General features: G+C 39.7%; 2 protein-coding genes and 1 non-coding gene across 3 annotated transcripts; 1 reads left to right on the top strand and 2 right to left on the bottom strand.

Annotated features, from left to right (window-relative positions):
* Positions 1 to 2403: 2403 nt before the first annotated feature.
* trnaq-cug lies at positions 2404 to 2476 on the bottom strand. The gene has a single exon. It is a non-coding gene; the product is annotated as a tRNA-Gln (tRNA).
* A 4028-nt stretch (positions 2477 to 6504) lies between these two features.
* Positions 6505 to 12845, bottom strand: zbtb2b (zinc finger and BTB domain containing 2b). Its single transcript, XM_040017762.1, has 3 exons — positions 12231 to 12845; positions 8980 to 9160; positions 6505 to 8674 (listed from the first exon to the last, which is right to left on the bottom strand). The coding sequence occupies exons 2-3, from the start codon at positions 9150 to 9152 to the stop codon at positions 7264 to 7266; spliced, it is 1584 nt and encodes a 527-aa protein (XP_039873696.1). The 5' UTR covers positions 9153 to 9160; positions 12231 to 12845; the 3' UTR covers positions 6505 to 7263.
* A 4009-nt stretch (positions 12846 to 16854) lies between these two features.
* armt1 (acidic residue methyltransferase 1) lies at positions 16855 to 20601 on the top strand. The gene is made up of 5 exons (XM_040017777.1): positions 16855 to 17236; positions 17611 to 17716; positions 17810 to 18051; positions 18568 to 18733; positions 19076 to 20601. Exons 1-5 carry the CDS (start codon positions 17178 to 17180, stop codon positions 19853 to 19855), a joined length of 1353 nt encoding a protein of 450 aa, XP_039873711.1. The 5' UTR covers positions 16855 to 17177; the 3' UTR covers positions 19856 to 20601.
* Positions 20602 to 21702: the final 1101 nt, after the last annotated feature.

A 21702-nucleotide genomic window follows, 5' to 3' on the forward strand; every position in this document is an offset into this window, starting at 1 on the left:
TCATGTCATCCCTGTAGGCTCTAATACAAAAGAGGGGCTAGACCAATTCTTTCCATCAGTACAGAAGCCGGCAGAGTGCACGGATAAGGAGTGTGCTACAAGCACGTCTGTGGATACACTAATAAGGGTGTCTCACATAAGGTGCAACCTTAGAAGTGAATACTGCGTACTTGTGAAACAGAACAGAAGTGGGAGTCGAAAACACACCTCCAGGAGAAACTGTGCCCTAATCATAGCACCTTAGCCCGCTCGGCCATCCTAACTCTTGCCAAGTTGCATTGTGGTGACGGTAAAAATTCCAGACAGCTGCTGTTATCGAGGTTATGGCAGAAATGTAATATTTGAAGTGAATGAAAAAGACAAAGAAGGGCTGATGAGGCTTCTGTGGGATGTAGAGTCAGGTATACCTGACATATCAATTCTGTGACAACAACATGAATTGAATGTATAAGATGATAGCAGGTGCTGTTTGGAATTTCTAATGTCACATGTCTGTGGTTTTTACAGTAAGAAGAAAACATAACTACTACTAGGATTTTATGTTTTTGTGTGATTTCAGATCAGTTGTGTTAATACAGTATGTCAATGAAAAAATAACTGTAAATTCAGACACGTGAGGTTGTGCTGAAAAGAATGATACCAAGCAAGGCAAGGTAAAAAAACAAAAAAAGAGAGACAAAAAAACATTCAAACAAACAAACATTTACACAGTAAACATCTGAAATGATGACAGCCTTTCATATTTTAATACCATCACATGGGAAGGACCAGTCCTTATTTTGGGATAGTTGGAGTAAAAGATAAAGATTGTTTCAACTTGCTGAAAGTTTTGACTTCACAAAATCAGGTTTTTAGCACATCAGTGTCAGTGTGAACAAATCCACCCTCTAGTGAATTTTATTACAATTATCTAGAATGTTGTTACATTGTGTATGATTACAAAATCCACTGCTGTCAGGGATGAACAGTGCACAACTCTCATAGTTGCCAGTTTCAAGTGTATTTTGTCACAACAGTAAGAAGTCTCCAAAGGTTGATTCTGTTTATCTGGATGTAGCGTTTTCAGTGGGAGAAACGTCTCGTCACTCATCCAAGTGACTTCTTCAGTCTCAGCTGACTGCAGGTTTCCCCAATCTTATAAACAGTATATTTGCATAATGACTGAAACCAGCCCCCTGAAGGAACAGTGGGCTTCATCATGATTATGCAAATTCTCATGACCATTGATCAACAACCACTGATCAAAGACCAATGAGTACCAGTAAGACAGAAGTGCAAAGATACAATTGTCAGAAGTGGGATTCGAACCTACGCCTCCAGGGGAGACTGCGACCTGAACGCAGCGCCTTAGACCGCTCAGCCATCCTGGCACATTGTAACTCACCACTAGTTGAATAATCCCGCGCAGTTGCTGATTTCCATTCGACATACTTGTATGTTAAGTGCGTGTAATAAACAAAATCAAATAAAAATAATTACAAAGAAAATATATTGATTTAAAAGTTTGGAAGTGTTGTAACTCAGATCGAAGTAGAAAGATCAGGTGTGGGTGGACAGGAATGATTAGATGTCAACAACTTGATTGGATGGCCAAAGTGTGAAATGCGTCCTGTGAGGGAAGCGTGAAAAAGCGTGAGCAGGTATAAAAAGACATTCTGGGTTCTTCCATTTTGTCTTTTGCGAGATGAGCAGTTGGGAAGGTTGGATGTAAGAGGTTCACAGTTGAAAGTTCAAGCAGAGACGCTAGAGGGGGAACCACAGCCCAACCTGTGAACTGGTTTCAAATGAATGCCCAGCTGCTTTCCTGTTGGGTGATTTTCATCAACACAGAACACGGGGATAAATGCATTTTTGGTTCCATCCTCTCTCCTCACTAATAAAATAAGAATAAAATCTGCATTAGCTCAATGTAGTTTAGTCAGATAAGTGTTGTTTACATACATAATTGTTTGGCGACCATGAACATGCACGTGTTATCATCAAATTTTCATGGCATGCTGCTGTTACACATGTTACAGATTTAAAACAAGTGGGGCTTAAAACTTTACTTTGGAAGACATAAATATTATACTTCACAAAACACATAGCTGCTGTTCAGCCATGGAAACCCATACCACGGTGCTCATGTTTGTTTGTTTTTTGATGTTAATGACAGAGGAGGTTTAGTGCTGTACAGTTGTTGAGTCAGCAGTGTGTTTGTGACTTTTACTCTGTAACTTTGCGTGGTGTGCAACTGAATTTCACACAGCTCTTTAGTACTACTCTTTAGTGATTGACAAGTGTTTTGTAAAGGCAGACGTCATGGTTAGCATGATTTTATACGGCGTTCACTGAAAACACAATTCATACAGAAATTCAAAGTGCCAGAGAAGATATGTAGTATGGTTTCACCTCGCAAATATCAGGTACCACTGAGATTTGAACTCAGATCGCTGGATTCAGAGTCCAGAGTGCTAACCATTACACCATGGAATCCCTGTTGTAGTGTTTATACTGTTAGGTCGTGGCAACCTGCCAAAAAGTATTCTGAATTAAGTAAGAACTGTTCCATGTAAACCCATGCCGGAGGTGGATCAGATGAGAAATAGTATATCCTCATGCGCAATTGTGCAGCCCAATAGTACCACTGAAAGTTAGGACCCTTAAGCCCATCCCTGTCAAATGGCAGATATAATAGAGTTAACCGAAGCCGATGGCGATGATTTTGCCAAATAAAATTGGTAATAATTTTCTTTAAGGTAAGAAAAAGACCTACAGGTACTGGTAGAGGGATATTCTGAAATAAGTAGAGGATTTTAGGGAGTACGCTCATCTTCACAATAATATGATATGTGTAGATTTGCCTACCTATCTACAACCTTTGGCAAAGCGGATGGCACAGCACAGAAGAGGTCAAGGCCCAGCCAAAAATGAGTTTCAACAATGAGATGGGATTCATGATAAAAAATGAAAAATGTCAATGTGATGACATCCAAAGAGGGAGCTCGCAGTTCCCAGTTTTCATGCTGAAGTTAAAGTCAGAGGAGGTTTAGAGATGTGGAGTCAGTGAGTCAGGAGAGTGTTTGTGACTATTACGCACAAGCACAACTCAGCACTCAGACACCCCACCGAGTAACTTTGTGTGGTGCACAACTGAATTTCAGACAGCTCTTTAGCACCACATAGTGATTGACAAGTATTTGTAAAGACAGAGGTCATGGTTAGCTGCTTGATTTTATACACCTCTCACTGAAAACACAATTGTAGCACAGTTCTGGTGTGCCAGAGAAGACATGCCAAATGGTTTCACTTCCAAAAAGCAGGTCTCACCAATTTTTGAATTCAGATCACTGGATTCTAGGTCCACAGTGCCACAGGTTTAGTTAGTTTGTTAAGCAAACCACTTACAGTAACCACCAATCATTCAATCATAAAGGGGCACCTAACTCACGGGACAAACCACTGTTTTATCTAGGCATAACAGACAACTTGGCAAAGAACCAAGTTTAAACTCCATCTTTAGACACTTTACTAGCAGCCTGTCACAAAACCACACACTTTAGTCTAATTTCTTTACCCGAATCTGTGAAAAATACCAGATATAACACAGTTTGACAGACATAAAACAGCATGTTTGCACAAACAAGGTGATTCCCAAAGAGCTATAAGCTAAAATGTGGTATATCTCAGCATGGTGTGCAGAATGTCCTTAAAAAATGAGGATGCTTGACAAGCAGAGGACTAAAGAAGACTACATATAAAAACTAGACGACTGAGACATGCATCTGGCTCTTCAGTTGATCCCTCTAATGTTCACTGAAGCCTTATCAGAAGTGATCTTAGTAAAAAGGTGGCTGTCATGAAGCCATTTTTGAAGGAAAACTGGGAGAAAAGACTGAAGTATTCAAATTAAATGGCCTGCATTTGTATAGCGCTTTTCTAGTCCCTAAGGACCCCAAAGCGCTTTACACTACATTCAGTCATTCACCCATTCACACACACATTCACACAACTTGAATGTGGGACAGAGGCGCCACAGTAATTTATGGGTTTCATTACACAAGAACTGGACTTAAAATCAGTGGTAACAAGTCTACAGTTAAAAATTCTTATTCAAATCTTCTACGATGGAACCCCAGAAAGTTCATTCTGTTCATCTGGATGTGGCGTTTTCAGCGAGCGACATGTTTTATCACTTGGATGTTTCACAAAGCGTTTCTCACTGAAAATGACACATCCTTTCTTGGGACTTGGATGATTATGCATTTCTGGTAAATCAGTAGTAGTGACATAAAATGTGTCATCCAGAAGTTCTGCTGGTGGGGAAAACAAGACAAAATCATCAAAAAGAAATGTTTTTATTGTTCTTTCTTCACAGAAAAAAAAAAAAAGTTTATACAGAAAAGTTACTCACATTCCTGAGAATACAGATTGATCACAGTAGATGTCTGATGGGCACAGGGGGGGACTAACATTGTTTGCAGTCAGGTTTCATGGGTTAGGTTGGGGGGAGTCCTCAGTGAAATTATCATCTCAAAACCAGAAAATGGAAAAGACAAAAAATTTCATCTTCCTGAGACACGCAAACACATCCATTCAGTTACAAGACCGATGTGTCTAAAGCACAATTTCAACCTTGGGGAGGGTTAATCTTTTTTTTCTCCTTTTTTTTAAGCTGTGCATTTTTCTGTACATCAATGTAGCTCAGAGAAATAAAAGTCAGTAGTACAGCATTTCAACTGCCTCCCTTGAGACAGTCATGCAAGAACCGCTCCCTGTTAGAAGACTGAACATTTGCACTAGTACATATTCACAGACATTTGTGCTTTTATGATAATTAAACTTGACATGAAGACAACTCCTGGCAAAATAGGTCGTTTATGTCATTGGCAACCACACAGTCAGATCGGAATAAATTAACTGTTTAAGTTTGAAAGCGTTCCCCTTCATTCGGGCTGAGCAAGGAGAAACAGCTCCATCTAGCTCATGGCTGGGCTAACTGCATCAAAGCAACAACTGCTTTCTACTACTCAGGAAGGAAAAACAGATGGAAGCAAATTTTAAGCTGGGGGTAAAAGAAAACTGCTCTATCAACAGACTAAGCATGTTAAACACACTAGAGATGAGCATTTTTAGCATTTTCATTAATTACTAAAATAATGCATTTACAACACGGGCAGTGTAACTTTTGTGTGCCTTAGTTGGCAGTTGTAGTTTCTCCCCATATTTCTAAATTGTTAAATTCATCTCTACTACCACCACCACTATACTGTGTCATGGAGCAAGATAACAGTACGTGCAGCATGCTTCTGTTTTTGTACCCTCTTGAGAAATGGTACGGGAAAAACTGGAGAAAACGAGAAATTTGGAAGCACAGATTCTATTAAAAGTAAAGTAAAAAACGCAATTTTGTAACAAATAATTTCCTCTTAGAGAGACATGTTTACACGCCGCCCTGCACTGACTTCATTGCAATACTTTAAAAAAAAAAAAAAAAAGAACAGAAATTAAAGATATTTCTACGAGTAGATTTTTAATCACAGTTAAAATAAAGTTCAGTTCTGAAATAGAGAAATGAAAATATACGCTTGTTAACAACTTTATCATTTAATTTACAGCAGTGGAGCTTATTATACTCGAGGATGAGAAATTATGTAAGGAGTAAAAACTTTTCCTAGCTTCACATTTATTCCACACTTATTCAAAAGATGTCTCACAAGTTCCAGTCATCAGTAGTACATACAAAGTGTTTGGATATCCCAAAGAATTGGTGAAAAGCCCATTTTATAATTCCGTATAATTACATAACCCTGTTACTTCGTATATCTTGCAAACTTCATGTTAATCAAAACTCTTCCTATATCCCACTGTCAGCTTGAACAAGCCCAAAGTTTTTCTATGAATCACAATTGCTGGTGCCACTACTTTTTTCTAATGTGGACAGAACTAAAGAATAGAAAACAAACAACTAAAAAACAAAACAACCCTTCAACTTCCCAAATAAATTCCCTTTTCACAAAATGATTTTTAAAATATATCAACAGTGAGCACTAAGTTGGCAAGTTAAGGAGGCTTAAAACCTAATTTTTAAATCACAGCCTAATTTTTGGAGAAAGATATTTATCACGGTCATCCTTATGTGTGTGTTTTTGAAAAGCGATTTTTCAACTAGTATACATAAATCTTTTCAATACAATGTCGTCTTTGTAAGTATAGCAGAGTATATAAAATAATAATAAAAACGTTACAAACAAATATTATAAGGATTTTTAGAAGATGACCCAGGCTAATTGTAAAGACAAGATGTAAAATATTGTACAGGACAGCCTTCCATCTAGGTATGCGTGTCTGAATGGATCATGTTGCTTCTTCAAATCAGAACCTAGTTATTAAAAAGTTATACAATGTCTCACACACTCACACACAGCAAGAAAGATGAGTCGAATCAAAGCAGCACAACTGTAGACAGATGAAATGTGTTCCCTGTGACTTTTTCCTCAGTGGCCAAACACGTATTGCGAAAAGAAATTGTGCTTTAATGTGGCGTGACAGGACTGACGCAGGAACCTCAACCACAGTCCGCAGAACAGAAAGGAAACTAAATCGTTGCTGAGAATTAATGATTACATGTCGAGGTGTTCAATCTGCCAAGCCCTCACAAGTAGACTAATGGAAGACAAATGTAGTTTGATGCATATTAAGAATCTACTCAAATAAGAGCGCAGATTGTCTCGGGTTTGTGTGCTTTTAGCCGGAAATTCTTATGCCTGATCTGTGAAATCAGCCTCTCATTTATGGACATGTAGAAGCGACTCTACTGTGCACGTCCAGAGGAATTGTTAGAACTTTGCACCTCTCACAAATTTAGCACAGGCAACTCATCTTGCAACATGCTGTCTCCTCCGGAACTGCCTCGGCTTCCTCTTCCTTTTATAGAGAAGAAACTGCCTCACCACAATAGTAGCTCATGAGAGTGTGGTACACCCTAACATGTCAGATATAATACCAATGTGCGCTAACAATTAAATGATAACACAAAACAGTGGTAGTCAAGCCTCAAGCCAAATGTCACGTATTTGATTTTCTTCCAAACAGAGCAAGCGTATTTACTTTAAACATTGTTTTATCGAGCCTAAACACTGCACCTTTAAAAAAATAAAGTTTAAGAGAGCCTCAAACATACGTCACCTGACTATCTTCACCTTTAGCTTACCTATTGAACATAATTTAGATAACACACTTTTTTTTTTTCTCAAAAACAGGACAGAAGCACAAGCCTTGGCACTATTCTACGAGGATTTCCTCAGTCTTTATGGGTTCTAGTGGGGTAACAGAGTTGGACAAATCTGAGCCTTCATCTTTGGAAAATTCTTCACGTGGGAGCAGCGCACCTGCACCCGAGTTTCCCTGCAGCCCCACTAATCCCCCTTGGGTGAAACACAGATGTCTGATCACCTCATTGGGGCTAGAGAACGTAGTTGCACAAATGTTACACTTGTAAGGCTTCGATGAGCCCATAAACATCGCCTCCATCTGGTTGCTGTCGTCACCTGCAGCACACAGCTCCATACTCTGCCGGTCCACCATGGTGTATGTGTCGGCCCCCTGGTTTAAGCACACGTGCCGGGCTGCCTGGTTGGCACGGCAAAAGCTCTTGCCACAAGTGCTGCATTTGAAAGGCTTTCCTGTGTGGATGTACATGTGTTCGCGCCAGTGGCTCTTCTGAATAAACTTGCGGCCACAAGTGGAGCACTCGTACTTCCGTCGCTTCACTTCCCGCTCCACGTCTGTGTTCTCCAGGTTGTCGATGTCCGCGATATCTGAAGGAGGAGGCGTATCGGCCTGAGAATTTAACCCTCCCACTCCCCAGCTGGAAGTGGACACCTCTGCTCGAGGAGAGTCTGAATTGGTACCTGAAACAGGGGTTTGCTCACTGTCGCTAATGATCTCGACCGCTGTCGGTGCAACCGAGCCACTTGACCCAGCCTTGTTTCCCTTTAGAACTCCCTCAGCTGGTAAGCCGTGCTCTTTAGTTATGACAGGTGAGAGTGAATTGCTGGGCTCAGTCGAGGTCTGCTGAAGAGCCTGTGTGTGCTGCAGGAGGTGCTCTCGCAGGAGACTTCTCTGGGTAAATCGACTCCTGCAGAGATGGCAGGAGTAATGCTTCCTAAAGGAGGAACTCCGCTTCATTATGCTGGGCTTTACATGGAGGATGGCACCTGCTGACGAACCGTCTGGACTTAGGATATCCATTACCCCGTCCTCAACCATAGGCTTTGCACCACTAGTTGAAGCCTCCACATCTGGGGGTGAGGAAGCTTGCTTTGGTGGTAAGGAATTTGTGTATGAAATAGTAGGCGGCGTGGCTGGATACTTTCCTTCTGAGCTCCCCTGCTCGGTATCAAAGGGTGAAGAGAGATTCTGCCGACTGGGCAGTCTGGCCGACAGCGCAACCTGTTGGTCAGAGATCTGGATGCCATAGAGAGAGGTTGAGAGGTTGATGCTTTGCTCGGGGTGGGAATACACAGACTGGCTTGCCTCCTGCAGGAGTGGATAGGCGTGCAGGAATCTGACCCCCTGCTCCAGTCGTGCAGGGTCTATGAGCTGTGGGGCAAGTTTGCCTGTGTACATCAGGTTGAGGAGGTAGCTGAAGATATCTGGCTGTATGTCCGTAGCCTTAAGACGCACACAGTCACTAAAATACATACAGAATATGGTCAGTTAACATCAAATGATACCTGAGATTTTTTTTTTTTTTTTTTAAAAAGCAACAGCAAAATGCTGCAACAAGTTTCCGTTTTCAGCAGGAAAGACAACAGATTCAAGCGAGGACTCCTGATGTCTGAATAATTAAAAACCTGTAACAAGTTGTTTATCACTTTTTTTTGTTGTTGTTTTTTCATTTTACATCTGCATTATTCTGTTTGAATGCAAATTGTCATCACTGAGGGACTTCTGAGCTATTTCTCTGATACAACTATTAGTACTCTCCCGCTATACCTGTCTTGGTGAATGAAGAGCATTCTAAAGTAGTTGGAGAAGGCAGCGAGGACAGCTTTGTGGGCTTTGAAGAAGACATCTCCTATAGCCACGGTGCAGTCGCACAGGAAGCCAAACTCTCTCTGAGCGTTAAGCTGCTGCAGCAGGATAAGACCATGGTTGGCCAACTCCATTCTTCAACCTGCACAAAGACGCACAAAAACACACACAGACACAAGCGACAGTAAGTTTCCTGTCTGGAAGCAGACCAGAGTGTATTGTGACCACAAAGAGTTAGGCTGACGGTGGAGATCTAACGACCCTGTAAAGGCTAACTTGACGCAACCATAAAGAATCATTTAGTGACACTGGAGATCATTTCTCAAGCAATAATTCACAGAAACGCATGCTTATCAAATGTATGATTTAGCAAATCCAAACATCTTAATCTGATTGGCTAACTGTATTGAACTCCTGTGGATATTGAGTGTTGTACATTGGTAGACGTGGGAAAAACAAGTCGGCTTCTTATTTAAATTTCATCCAGAACATCAGACGCATGGAAAAAATATTCTTGTTCTGAATGAACTTCAGAGACCAGACACTTTTAATCAATTTTATCCAGACTGACTGGCTGCCTTTGAAGTTTTCAAACTAGCTTTGTACTCAGAGTCCCTAACTGACTTCTAATGGCAGTCTCAAAAACGCTACCCTGAGCTGATGAGAAAACAACAAAACCTAATCATGAAAATTGCAAAATGTCTAACAAAGGCTGTGTTTCTATGGTGATGGATATATATATCCAGGTATATTTTAACAAAAATACACCTTTAAATTCCTATAACAGGAAACTCATCTACTAAATGTGTGAGAGAGGAACATATACAAAAACCTTTTTTTTAATTAATACATAATTCTGAAAAAGGTTTCCACTCATAATATTTAATGGAGAAATTAAAAATTATATCACCATACTACAAACAAACATTGACACAAAAAAATTTAGTCAAAGGGCCTCAAATGACATCCTGGTAGGTAGAAATTTCATGCTTTTTAAATTGATGTTATGTTTTCCACGATGTTTGAGCCTTTAAAAGTTGGAGGAGATAACCACATATAATTTTCAGGTCTGAATAACACATTTGAGCTCTTTTAAAAACTGTGTCCTACGGTGAAAGTGCACTAACTGTTATATACTATATCTGCAGCTCTTGTCTGTGTACAATTAACTTTTTGAAGCAGTCAGTTCTGAGTAATTCCTGGGAATTCAAACTCAAGGAGCATTTCTGAGCTCTGCGGCTTCATCTAACCAATGAGATGAGCTTTTGCTGACCCTAGGTCACCAGAGGACTGAGAGGGCTTTGGGCGATCACATGACCAGGGTTAAGGGTGTCGACACACATTCCTAAGACAAACTGGTTCTAGCCCTGTTCAGTAGATAACCATGTGGATCTCCTTTCTACAACAGTTCTCCACATCACGCAAGCAGACAATAAGGGACACCTCACCACTTAACTTCTCATACAGATCAGAATGTGTAGCACCACAAAAAAAGCATTCAAAAGCCCTCCGCACATCTGCTTCAGAGGTCAGAGTGCAAAGAAGCTGGCATTGCAGCACACCAGGAACATGCTAGAGTTTCTGCAATAAAAACTGGCACAGAAGGCTCAGAAGACTAAATCATAATATAGACCACCTTTGATTCTGTCACACGTAATATTAATATACACTAGGTAGATACACCTTGCTAGAATTACAATTCAGCACTAAATCCAACCTCCACCATTGCTAAATTGCTCACTTTTCTTCATTCACAACAGACAGCTTACAGTCAATTACAGGTGAAATGAATGATCACTCAATGAATCAATAATAACTTTTCTTAAAAAGTATTTTGCCCTAATTTGGTCATCATACATTAGACATTAACAAGCTAAAATAACAGTACAGAACAATCTGTGGTTCCAGTTTATATTTCTTCTGCTCTTCTCTGTAAAGATGGGCCCCACTACCTTAAATATCTAACCTCACAATATTACACCATCTATGTCAGTGACGATCTGTCCTTTTTATTCAGAATACCTCACAATTCCAAACCACCATGGTCTCCAAAACAGTCATGAATTCAAACCATGTCTCTAAAATAAATGGAAAAAAATGAACATCATAATTTTTATGATTTTACTGCTAGGTTATTTTTATCTAGGTGTGCTACAGCTGCATGTCCTCTTTACAGCACTGCTATATACCTAACAATCAATGAATGGTCTTATTAATAGTTGCACTGATCCTGGGTACCTACTCTATCACAACATCATAGTTGCTTTTTGAGTACAGTGACATGCATCGTGTATATTATATATCTAATTTTATGTTCACTAGTTTTCGGTTTACAAAGCAGCACAGGAAAACTAAAAGCAACACGACAGAGGCAAATGTTGTCCTTAATAGCTGCTAAACCCACAAGAGAACCAGAAATCATTAATGTATCAGAATCTTCAGTCATTAATTGACTGCTCTTTCTCAATAAATAACCTTTTCACTTGGTTCCCTAAAGACAATGTTGAAGAACGTCAATTGGGAGGTATGATTGTAAGATTTATTTCTATATGCTGCGGGTTTCTGCAACACCAGAAATCGCGGTGAGCCTCCGAATCCGCCTGTTTTCTTAAAGCAGTCTAATTTGGGGCTTCACTTACGCGATTTTGTAAGATAACAGTACTATTTAACCGCAATCGAGCAACTCGAAAGCCAATAGAGTACGTCTTAATCAATACTAAGTTGTTCGTAACAATGTAGCACCGCCCCCGCTGTGATGTAGACACGTGGAACAGTTACTTCCGTAGTGAGATTCTCTAAAAAAAAAATACACCGTACAAGTGCCCATGAGGGAAGCATGCGAGGAAGGTAAACACGCTACAGAAATAAAGCATTTCATTACAGAGAACAGAAAATTATACGTCGAGTACATAAAGAAGCCCAGACGGAGCGTACAACACAAGCGCGCTTGGACTGAGTCCTGCCCCTGCCTCGGGTCTCTCTCGGTTGCTATTGCTAGCGCGAGAAAACGGACGTGCGCGCTTGCGCGCGGCCAACACACACATACAAGGAAAGAGAGCGAGCGACGCAAGGGGGATGGGGCTGGTCACGAACGCGTTTCTTTTAACTTCCCCGTGACAATTACAGTATTAGCCGAAGCACACACGAGTAGCGCACTAATTTTACAACACAAGTAAACGAACTGGCTGGTATGTCGCTAAAAACAACCGTACCTGCGCGCTCCTTAAATTGGCGGAGTTTGCCGTGTCGCCGTTGTTTGTTTGTTACCGGAGACTCGTCCGTCCTCTGGGCTCGCAGCAGCTTCAACTGTTCCTTGTAAACGCTGCATTCGTTGGCAGCGGAGAGAGGGTCGTCCGTCGGTGTTTTCCGGTTAGGGGTTTTACGTTACAATCACATGACTGTGGGTAAAAGCCAGCCAAAAACAGCCGTTGTAAAATCCGTTGAGCAGGGGGCGTTTGAGTTAACGTTAATTTCCCGCACTGTGTAACCGCCGCGAGATCAACCCCCGCTTGCCAGCTTTCTTTTTTTTTTGACAGTCGGCCGAAGAGGTTGAACACAAACAGCCAGCAGCTCCACACAGTCTTCGAGTTAATAATTGTGCCGCTGCCGTTAACGACACGTAAACATAAAACCAAACTGTGGCAGTGAGTGTCTCTGTGTGTTGTCCATGACTTTTTGGCCACATTACAAACTGCGTTACTCACAGTTGTCTCATGTTTGCATATTCGGTTAAAGTAGATTTTCAACAAGTTAAAGGGCAGTATAGAGATACTTAAGCTAGGCTAACGCAACCGTGCATGTCGGGGGCTGTTGCAGACATCAAATAACGGTTCAAAAGACGAATTAAGATATCTATTACACGCTAGGTTTAAATGGTCATTATGATTTTACTTTTGTTTTTAACAGTAATAATAATTAGGGGAGAAATACTAATTTGTTTATTTTTATTTACAACTTTAACACTTAAATATTTTTTATAGTATTTCGTAAATCAGATAAGAATATTAAATGTATTCACACTGATTATTAAAAAATTGCATTGTTCTTTGGAATAAGAAAAGTGGTCGCTTTTATGAAGAAGACACCATACTTAATATACCTGTTTAGATTATAATCGAGTAATAAGTATATTGCAGTTGAAAACCTAACTGTATGATGATGAATTATATATAACTCAAACATCCACAATCCTGCTGCTGAACTAAAGCATGGTGTATATATTGTTTTGCTGTGCATGTCTCTATATTATACATAATACTGTCAATATCCCATGCATATACTGTATATATAACTAGTGATCCATCTGTTATTTGCAATTTATTGCACTCTGCACCATTGCATTGCAAATATAAATCTAAACACACTGTACACGTTGTTATTGTTTGTGTTACGTTGCTGTTGTCTTTTTGTCTATTCTGTTAAGTACATTGAGAACAAAGAGAAAAAAGCACAGCACAAATCCTTGTTTGTTTTCATATACTTGACAATAAAGCTGATTCTGATTGTGATCACTGTTGGTCTGTTTTGGTTCCAGTTTCTTAAACAAATCCCTTTATCTTTCAGCAAAACAGAATTTCAGAATTCAAGAACCACATTAAGTAGATCTGTAACACAACTTAAAAGTATACACTCTCTTTTTATGGTAACTACTTGGTTCCTATATGACTATATCATGTCACATGTTTGGGTAATGTTATATTTAGATATTTTATCAGTAGTCTGGCTATTTATTGTCACTTCTTTTTTATTTGTGAAACTAAAGTAATTTCCTGCCACATCTGTAAAAGAGTACAAATTGTAGCAAAGAAACCAACACTGTACTCTGTATTCTGTAGTGGTGACTTGCCTTGGCAGTGTTATATGTGTAAATTCCTAGTTGCAAACACAGTTAAGGTCTAATATTTCATTAACTTTGTATCACCCAATCACTTGGACACCAACTATAACATTTCTGTTTCTTTTATTTTCAAAAGTTTAATTCCTCAATAAAAAGATGTCCCCTACATCAGTGAAAGTTGCCCAGCAAAGCAAGCTAAAAAATATGTTGCAGAGTTACTTCTTGGAACAGGTTTGGTTGTGATGTCACCAGACATGCTCACCGGTGTGCACCTTAAACTCGTGTTATAGGCGAGACACTTTCCACCTATAACTATGTGATGTGAAAACTCTGAAAATGCATCAATTTGTACAGAGTTCAGGAGGGGGCTTTAAGTTACAGCTGTTACTTTGTGAGCTCAAAAAAAGAAAAGAAAAAAAAATGCATTGGGAAACTCAAAATGTTGGAAGTCTTATTCTGAAAAGTTTTGTGAAGGGGAAGTAGTTTCAGTTGAATTTTAACCAAAACCAGAGACCCAGAAAGTATAGGCGGACCTTTTCACGAGTGTACTTTGGAGTCATGTCAATATTTTGTCATCAGATGTTGTCATCAGCAAGTTGCTGGATGTTGTCCCAGTGTAAACACCATTTTTTTCCCAAGGCCTGCCATTACTGAGCTACATTTAAGGACACAGGGTTCGCAAGGGAGGATGAACCTAAGCAAGTTGTGGCTCTTTGAAAATGCTTGCTTTGCAGGAGGCTGGGTGGAGTCTATTCAAAGGAAAGGGTAAAATGGCTATTAGGTGGGACATAAGGGCTTTTAAGTCTTTGTCCTGTTAACAAAAAAAGGAGAAACAATCTTGGCCATAACATTACTTAAGCTACTCGGTTAATAAAAATGTAAATTTATGGATGGTTCAAAATATTTAACAAGCAAAACATGGATTAAGACCACGAGGACGTCAAGAACAAAAGCATATTTGATTACTGAAAGATGCACGGCAGGGATGTACTGAATGTAGTAGATAAACTGTAAACCACTGGATCACTGTTACTGTTTACAATGAGGATCAATACATTCAAGCTTTATTCTGTGTCATTAGGATAAATGTACTCCTTCCCACGTTTGTTTATATGGACTTAATCTGTCTTAAATTTTCTCAGAACAACTTATTCTTTGCAGTTATTACCGGTTAATTCATCTGCGCTGCAGTAACGTATCTTTTAACATGAGAATGGTGAGATTTGTGCCTGTCCCTGCAGTTTCTAGGGGCTTGTCGCACAAACGAAATCCTGCTGTTAAGTAATGCATGGCGTGACTGCGTGTGGGGAGCTGAAACACCCAGCTGAACAAGGCCTTTAACGTTAACTGCCGCCCTGCCCCCGTCCTTGGCCTGTTTTGAAACCGGAGTGGTGAGTCACTGCTCTCTCGGTTTAGAAAAACAGATCCGGCCAGGCTGGGGCCCGGCGGGGGGATGGGAAGCCGGCGATGGATGAACAGCGGAGGTGGACGCAGCTGGACTCCCACTCCCAAGGACCCCGACATCCTGACAACCGCCCGGTTGTGTTCCCATAGTGACCGCGGGGATGATCTGAGAGAAGGGAAAGCACCGCCTGAATGAATTGATATGCGCATCTCTCCAGGCCAGTAATCGTGATAGCAGAGTCAGTTGGCCATGTTTCTCATAAAAGGGGAAGCCCGGATCCCCCCCACCCCACACAAAAAAAGAAAGAAAAACGGACCGACCGCGAATTTACGTCATTAGGCCTACTCTGTTGCCACGTTTTGTTTGTTTTATTTTGTTGTATTTTTTCCTGGAGTTGATCAAACACGACATATACAGTGCATGTTACCCTGTTATTTTTGGCATACCAGAGTCATGTGTATCACAAGCTAAAAATAACGTATTAGATTTTGTATTCTTTAGCTGTTAGTTTGACTGCTCTTCTGTTACTTGCCAATTAAATTTTCCATTTTCGTTAATCATTGATTGGTTGATTTTCGTAACCTTCTTGGCTATACATGAAGGAGTCGTTAAAAAGGGTGTCAGTAGGTCAACTTTTCTCTAAACTTTTCGGTCAATGCTTGTCTGCCGAAAAGTGATTTCCGATTTTTTCCATGTGTTTCATGTAGTTAGTATCTTTATTTACATTAGTAAATACACCGTAGTGAATGTGATTTAGATAGATATTACATAGATAAAATAAAGTCTCTGCATTTGACACCGACTCTGTGTTACTGTACACATTATAATCAATCAAGTTATTTTTGGTCATTAAAGTATGCTCATAGAACTGTACAATTTCCTCTGCCTTCTTGGCCAGATCTGTCTTGAAAAATAAATTTTTACATTTACGCCATCTCATATAAAAATATTAAGTTGAATTGTTTCATGTTCAGACTTAAACTTTAAAAAAATAAACAAGTTTTATCTTGTAAGAGCAAGGATTACGTTTTGTTTTTTACCTGGTTAAATAAAGGAAATGTAGCAGTTGCCAAAAAAGATTCGATGTTTTACATGTGCGTGTTTTTGTTTCACATGTTGGCCGGCAAACTAATGAAAAACACAGCTAGTTGTTATTGATGTAGAATTTAGTAAAGGTTTTAAGAAGGAAGAAGAAACAACATATATAACATATTAATATATAACATAACCCATTCATAACTCCTTTTGCCCACATTCTATATTTACTAATATAAGCAAACATATTACACATAAAAAACGACACTTGTATGCATTGTTATTCTTCCACATTTGACAAGGGTCAGAAACAGGAAGTCAATGGAAACCGCAGTACCCAACCCCGCCCACTCCTCCTCCCCTTTTGCCGCCAAAAACCCTTTGGCCTTTTCTAATAGGATAAATGAATGTCTCCATGACAATTGTTGCCCTGGACAACAAGTGATGCTCAGCGTGCTACCTCAGCAGCTCAATGCAACGCGGCAGGCGTACCAACCTTAGAGCCACCTGAGATAACACCAGCTTTGAGACCTTTGATATTTAAGGTAATATGTATTGCTGAAAGAGTTGATACGACTTGAAAATGCAGTCTCGGTAACAGTTTGACAGGTTGTCAGCACTGTAGTTTACGTGTTAACCGTTAGATGGTAGTATCGTGTCCCTCACTAAAAGCACAAAGCGCAAGCGGGAAGAAATGTATTTTTTACAAATCTAAAAATATTCTTAGCAAAAATAAGAAGTGAACCCTGGGGTAACCTATTTCAACACGTGACTTCTGCAGAAAAGCAGACGTCACCTTTAACCTCCTAGCTATTCAAGAAACTTTATTGCTGTCCCAGTGCTTTTATTGATAAAGTTTGAATTTGAACCCCTGCTAACATCATGGCGACGGATCAAACTATGCACGGAGTTCCCCCTTCATTGTCTGCCAGAGTGGTTGGGTAGGTTGACAGCTGATTACTTGACTTTATCGCAGAATTTTTAATAACCTGGGGATTTACGTTTCCTTATGAAAATGGTCTCGTAACGTTGGGACGGTAGAGTCCAGACTAGCAATAGCATTAGCTTCCTGCTAGCTGTAAGTTGGCAGTGATGGTGTGTAGATATTCAAGCACAGGACGTTGTTTAGGTCAAACCAGAAATTTTATGGGTAAACAAAGATAAGCATGCGAAGGTAATATCACTCCAGGGAGTATACTTTTTGTATTCCACAAAGAAAACGCTAAGCTTACAGATGGCTTATTAGCTAGTTAACTTGCAAATCAGTGCTGCAGTATAAAAGGGAGATATTCTTGGTTATATGTTTTCTCTGCAGGTCATTTGCTTATTTGACCGTTAGAGACAGACTACCCACCATCCTGACCAAAGTTGTTGACACAATTCATCGCAATAAAAACAAGTTTTTTGAGGAATACGGAGAGGTAAGACCACGTTCATTCAATTGAGGCAGTTATGAGGTTCACGGTAAGACTTGCGTTGGATTTTGCCGGTGCTTCCCCTTTATTTTCAACCAGGTGGGTATCCAGGCAGAGAAGCAAGCTATATCTCTGCTATCTAAGCTGAGGAATGAGCTGCAAACTGACAAGCCAGTGCTAGCACTGACAGACGGCCTACCGGACACAGATTCCTGGAACCAATACCTAGAGAGGCAGCAGAGACTGCAAGGTGACCAGGACCCTGTCAGCTGGTTCAAGTCTCCCTGGCTTTACGTGGAGTGCTACATGTACCGTAGGATACACGAGGCGCTCTTGCTCAAGTGAGAAGCATTTATATGTTACAATGGAAGCTACTGTAGATGTAAACCCTGGAATTTTGTAATAACTTTTAGTATATTACTGAGGGATACTTTTATATACTGACAAAACCTTGGTACTGACTGATATAGTGGTGCATAGAAAAACAAAAACACAGTGGCATTGGTTAGTGGATAAATGATTTTGACCATCAACATCAACCTTGAGTTTCACAACCGGTGGACCTTCAGTAAATATGTTCCTCTGCCAAGGCTTGTATTTATCTCTTTGTTTGTTAGCCAGGTTAGACAAAAATTAACACAACTGAATTTCATGAAACTTTATGCAAAGGTACAATAGAAGACAAGGAAGCATCCATTTAGTTGTTGTGTAAATCCAGATCAGTTGCTTTGAAAATCTGAGCTCTATCTTTGGCAGAGGATATGCTCTCCAATTCCCCTTCTCATTTCTTTTTAGATTGTGTTTGTTTAGTTTTTGTTATGATTTCTGTTATGATTTTATTTCTTCTTTTATTTCAGTCCTCCCATCAATGACTTTGATGTCTTTAATGAGGGAAAGACTCAGAGCTTTACTGAGTCTTCACAGGCTGTGATGTCCTTGTGTACGTACTTGGAGGGCATCAAGAACAACATGGACGAGCTGTCTAAGAATCTGCTGTTTGAGCATTTCAGCAAACTAATGCAGGTCAGTTCAATTTATGTCCTTAAAGCTATACATTTAAAAGATTCTCAGTATGTAAGTTACTATTCTTTTTTTTTTTCAATTTTCCATTTGTATTTATTTATTTATTTATTTAAAACTTTGCTTTTTAGTATTTAAAAGTGAGTGATTCTGGCTACACCTGAGATGAATGGTCCTCTTGTGAATCCTTGTTGTGATTGGTAGCCTAATTTAAAATGAACCCACTAATACCAGTGGGATTAGACCTTCATAACTGCAATAAATGTGGTGCATTAGTTCTTGGAGATTTTATGTTTTACAGTATTCAGTTACTATTTATTGAATACATTTTGTGACTCTTTTAAGGTATCTCTGTGGGGAAACAAGTGTGATCTGTCAATATCTGCTGGCCAAGAGAACTCCCAGAAGACCAGTCCACTAGATTCCCTCTACAGCCTCCTGCCCTTCATCCTGGTGGATGACACCAAAAGGGTATGGTCAGCTCTTATTTCTGCGCAGAGGCCAAGGGAGTCAGGGAAAAACAATGCAGACAGAGTGGACATTGTTCTAGACAATGCTGGCTTCGAGTTGGTCACTGACTTGGTCTTAGCCGACTTCCTGGTTTCCTCTGGCCTTGCACGTCAGATTCATTTTCATGGCAAATCCATCCCGTGGTTTGTCTCTGACGTCACAGCTAAAGATTTTCAGTGGACCATTCGGCAGGCCATGGCAACCAATCACAAGTGGGTTTCCAAATGTGGTGTTCAGTGGCAGAGGTACTTGAAAGAGGGAATGTGGTGCTATCATGATCATCCTTTCTGGACACAGCCCCATGAGTTCTGCGACATGGCAGCAGATGCTCCTGACCTGTATACAACCCTGCAGGGAGCAGACCTGGTGGTGTTTAAAGGCGATCTCAACTACAGGAAGCTGACTGGAGACAGGGACTGGGAGCACACAGTAAGCTTTGAAACTGCACTGCGAGGCTTTGGGCCTGCACCGCTGTGCAGCCTGAGGACTCTCAAGGCCAACATTCAGGTTGGTCTGCAACCGGGACAAGGGGAGAAGCTTACCTCCCAAGATCCAAGCTGGATGACTAGCGGCAAGTACGCTGTGATTCAGTTCCACAATCCAAAGTCAGAATAGTAAGGTTCAAATCAGGAACTCACTTTGATGACATGGGTTTAAAAAGAATCTTCATAAGCAGGCGATACCTTTAAACCACTAGACACTTAAGTTAGGGGAATTGTTAAATGCTGTTTACTAGCACTTCATCAAGTTTGATTCAGGAACGCGCACAATAATTAATACTCAGTAATAATTTCATAAAAAGCCATCTAATATCAAAATTTCACATCCTACATTTTGTCCTACATGTGTTGTAAACCATGAATTTAGTCATACTGTTTACAGGTTAATGCTGTGAGCAATTACTGAGAAAAAACTGAGTATGAATTCTATAGCAGAAACAGTTTTGCATGCAGTTGTGAGAATGATGTAAATCTAACTTATAGTTTGTTTGGGGTTTTTTGTTGTTGTTGTTTTTCTTTCTTTTTTTTAATCTTTTTTTTTTTTTTTTATTCAGCTCAGGTTGTTTTACTCCTTGTGATTACAGCGAGTTAAGTTCACCAAAAGCAGATCATAACATTTTTTGAAAACTACATTGTTGTTGGAGCAGTGTAACAATAAGTGGCATGTGCTTGTTTTGCTTAAAATGGGAACCTGGACCTCTATCTCCATAGATAAAAGTGGATGTCTCTTTGCACATTGTCATGTCGTTTGTCACTTTTAGTAATCAACAGGTGATGTTAACTGGATCCCATAGTGCTGCTGGGTGAAAATGTTATTTTGATCATTTGTTTTGATTTAATAAATCACTACTATGACTCTGCTCTTTTTCCTTTTGTCGTATTTTACAAGCAAGAAAAATGTTTTGGGTTTTTTTTGTATACTAATAGCTATTTTGTAAATTTGTCCATATTGAAATGAATGCATTTCTGAAAGTGCTATAACTAAATTTAAGGATATAATTCCTCCACTGTAACCTTCTTGAATACCACGTGCCAACACAGTGCAGAGTAGCTGCCTAAACTCTACATTATTGTAAGGACTTTACCATTATTATAGGGTCCTTTACCTTACAGTGTGAAGCACCTTGAGGTGACTGCTGTTGTGATTTGATCTTAAATTTGACCTGTATTTTTGGTCTTGCATGTAACAATGTAACAGGAGAGTTTAATTTACATGTATACACATGTATATGTACATGTATATAAAGACCCAGTTAACCTTAATGTTAAAACAATGAACAAATACATTTGTAAACACACAATCTCTTATAAGGTAGTCGGTTCACCAGGATTGTGACTTTAGTCTGTATTTATAAGAGTGTTTTCCTGATGACCTTTCATTTACTCAGGTCGGGTTGGACCAAGAAAAATGGCCAACAAAACAGCTGGAAATGCTGCAGTATGTGCATTACAATTCAGAATGAGCTGTAACAATACTGGCATAATTTAGGCTGCTCTGATGCTTTGTGAATGTGGTACCTTATGAAAATGAGGCCTTATTACTGCAGGAAGCACCTTATCTTGAATCATTTAGGTGATTTAGCTGTTTCATTTCTCACCCTTCATTTTCCTTTCCCCTGGTGTAACAATGTCTTCATTTTACTCTAGGGAAAATAGAAAAAATCATCAGGGCCACTTGTTTTCCACTTGACCTGACATGTCCTGAAAATTGGGCTGTTTACACAAGAAAGATGTACCACAGAGAAAGGAAAATTAGGGCTCTGTGTCAAGTTTTCTCCCCCACTTGGTGGTAGCCATTAATTATTGCATGAGAACATGTTTGACTTTATAAATTTCTCACATAAATTACAACATGTCTCACTTGAGTAGCAAGAAGACGTGAATTCAAATGGCCCAAATAATTTTTGTGCGTCTTTCTGTCATTGACTCCGAAATCTGTAAACAGTTATTTTTTACATTTGA

The sequence above is a fragment of the Simochromis diagramma genome, unplaced genomic scaffold, assembly GCF_900408965.1.
Source record: "Simochromis diagramma unplaced genomic scaffold, fSimDia1.1 OVJJ01000802.1, whole genome shotgun sequence".
Lineage (NCBI taxonomy): Eukaryota > Metazoa > Chordata > Actinopteri > Cichliformes > Cichlidae > Simochromis > Simochromis diagramma.

What these genes read in the sequence shown, in the direction of transcription:
- zbtb2b (XM_040017762.1), bottom strand. Translation starts at nt 9,152, where the DNA reads ATGGAGTTGGCCAACCATGGTCTTATCCTGCTGCAGCAGCTTAACGCT. An exon ending in CTCTTCATTCACCAAGACAG is followed by an intron (nt 8,675 to 8,979) that starts GTATAGCGGGAG and finishes TATGTATTTTAG; the next exon opens with TGACTGTGTGCGTCTTAAGG.
- armt1 (XM_040017777.1), top strand. Translation starts at nt 17,178, where the DNA reads ATGGCGACGGATCAAACTATGCACGGAGTTCCCCCTTCATTGTCTGCC. An exon ending in TTGTCTGCCAGAGTGGTTGG is followed by an intron (nt 17,237 to 17,610) that starts GTAGGTTGACAG and finishes TTTTCTCTGCAG; the next exon opens with GTCATTTGCTTATTTGACCG. An exon ending in ATTTCAGCAAACTAATGCAG is followed by an intron (nt 18,734 to 19,075) that starts GTCAGTTCAATT and finishes GACTCTTTTAAG; the next exon opens with GTATCTCTGTGGGGAAACAA.